We start from the raw sequence: 2500 nt of genomic DNA, 5'->3' as shown, positions 1-2500 counted from the left end.
TGAGACCTTTTTCCTGCAGTTGTATATATATATATATATATATATATATATATATATATATATATATATATATATATATATACATATATATACATATATATGTATATGCTTGTGTGAATTGACATGTTTGAGACCTTTTTCCTGCAGTTGTGTGTGTATATATATATATATATATATATATATATATATATATATATATATATATATATATATATATATATACCAATTTCCAAAAGAATCCAATATACCTCTGATGACTGACCTAATCCCAAAAGTAATTGTAAATCAAATCCATTTCCCATTACACAAGTAAGTAAAATTCGAAGAATCCGGGCAAGAGTCAAATACCAAAAACAAAATATATCTGAACAAAGCAACGAAAAGATAATAGAGAAGAAAAAGAGAAAAAGAGAAAAACCGACAAAGCAGAGACGGCAAAGAGCCAAAAGTCGCCTGAGACGAGAAGCGACCCATCCGCGCTCGCAAGCAAGTTAAGCCAGATCTGCGTAGAACAAGGGCCACCACACAGCAAAGCAACGGCAGAAACCGCTAAGCAACATGGGCAGCAACAGCAAAGCAACATCAGCAGCAACAGCAAAGTAACAGCAGCAACAGCAAAGCAACAGCAAATCAACAGCAGCAACAGCAAAGTAGCAACAACAAAGCAATAGCAAAGAAACAGCAAAGCAACATCAGCAACAGCAAAGCTAGATCAATGCAACAGCAAATCAACAGCAGCAACAGTAAAGCAACATCAAAGCAACAGCAAAGCAACAACAAAGCAAGATCAAAGCAAGATCAAAGCAACCGCAAAGCAACAGCAGCAACATCAGAGCTAGATCAATGCAACAGCAAATCAACAGCAGCAACAGCAAAGTAACAGCAGCAACAGCAAAGTAACAGCAACAACAGCAAAGCAATAGCAAAGAAACAGCAAAGTAACAGCAGCAATAGTAAAGTAACAACAGCAACAGCAAAGCAACAGCAGCAACAGCAAAGTAACAGCAGCAACGGCAGAAACAGCAAAACAACATCAACAGCAACAACAAAGCAACAGCAGCCACAGCAAAGCAATAGCAAAGAAACAGCAAGGCAACAGAAACAACAGCAAAGCAATATCAGCAACAGCAATGCAACAGCAATGCAACAGCAATGCAACAGCAGCAAAAGCAAAGCAATAGCAAAGAAACAACAAAGTAACAGCAGCAATAGCAAAGCAACAGGAACAACATCAAAGCAAGATCAATGCAACAGCAAAGCAACAGCAGCAACATCAAAGCAACAGCAGCAACATCAAAGCAACATCAAAGCAAGATCAATGCAACAGCAGCAACATCAAAGCAACAGCAGCAACATCAAAGCTAGATCAATGCAACAGCAAATCAACAGCAGCAACAGTAAAGCAACATCAAAGAAACATCAAAGCAAGATCAATGCAACAGCAAATCAACAGCAGCAACAGTAAAGCAACATCAAAGAAACATCAAAGCAAGATCAATGCAACAGCAAATCAACAGCAGCAACAGCAAAGCAACATCAAAGCAAGATCAATGCAACAGCAAATCAACAGCAGCAACAGCAAAGCAACATCAAAGCAAGATCAATGCAACAGCAAAGCAACAGCAGCAACAGCAAACCAAGATCAAAGCAAGATCAAAGCAACAGCAGCAACAACAAAGCAACATCAAAGCAAGATCAAAGCAACAGCAAAGCAACAACAACAATTCGGACCGACGACTATCGGAAAGACCAACCAGATATTAAGACATGATCAATATGATTGACAGTAATTGCTGTTAATCAAAGAATGTTACAATAAACAATGTATTCGTTTTGCTTAATATGCGCTGGACAAAAGCTAATATCACTATCACAAGCCATGCTACAACCCTATTTGGAAAAGCAGGCTGCTATAAGCCGAATTGCTCCACCGGGGAAAAATAGCCCAGAGAGGAAATGAAACAAGGAAATAATTAAACTACAAGAGAAGCAATGATTAATCATAACAAAACACATTAAGAACAATAACATCAATAACTAAATCCTGGGTAGTTCCTTTAGTCGTTGCTACCTCACCATCCTTGTAGGCTAAGGATGGGGGGGGGGGGGATTTGGGCGAGCCTATAGATCTATACTCATCAGCAGCCATTGCCTGGCCTTCCTTGGTCCTAGCTTGGGTGGAGAGGGGCCATGGGCGCTGATCATATGTATATATGGTCAGTCTCTAAGGCATTGTCCTGCTCGATAGAGCAATGTAACAGTCCCTTGCCCCTGCCATTCATGAATAGCTTTTAAACCTTAAGACCTTGTCTCATACTGGGATTAAACACGAAGGAAAATTGATGAATAATAATTAGAAGATTCGTAAATAAACAAATAAAGACAATGATAAAAAAATGGCAATGAATAATAAACTCCAAATGAGTTTTTTTAACATAGGTAAATTTACGTCACAGGGAGTTTGGAGTTTGGAGGTGCCTTAGTTTTTGGGTGGGGGGGG

General features: G+C 38.8%; 3 protein-coding genes across 3 annotated transcripts in view; 2 read left to right on the top strand and 1 right to left on the bottom strand.

Annotated features, from left to right (window-relative positions):
• The window catches only part of LOC137624814 (uncharacterized), a 30309-nt gene extending 29638 nt beyond the window's left edge, over window positions 1-671 (top strand). The window contains exon 2 of the mRNA XM_068355766.1: window positions 375-671. Within this exon, the coding sequence (XP_068211867.1) occupies window positions 375-671 (297 nt within the window). The remainder of the gene's footprint in view (window positions 1-374) is intronic.
• Window positions 1-2500, bottom strand: part of LOC137625037 (glutamate receptor ionotropic, delta-2-like) — a 248456-nt gene that overhangs the window by 202863 nt on the left and 43093 nt on the right. The window lies entirely within an intron of this gene.
• Window positions 716-1465, top strand: LOC137624813 (ras-interacting protein RIP3-like). The gene is made up of 2 exons (XM_068355765.1): window positions 716-876; window positions 913-1465. The coding sequence occupies exons 1-2, from the start codon at window positions 716-718 to the stop codon at window positions 1463-1465; spliced, it is 714 nt and encodes a 237-aa protein (XP_068211866.1).

The sequence above is a fragment of the Palaemon carinicauda genome, chromosome 31, assembly GCF_036898095.1.
Source record: "Palaemon carinicauda isolate YSFRI2023 chromosome 31, ASM3689809v2, whole genome shotgun sequence".
Classification (NCBI taxonomy): domain Eukaryota; kingdom Metazoa; phylum Arthropoda; class Malacostraca; order Decapoda; family Palaemonidae; genus Palaemon; species Palaemon carinicauda.
This window is presented reverse-complemented; position numbering and strand designations above follow the sequence as displayed.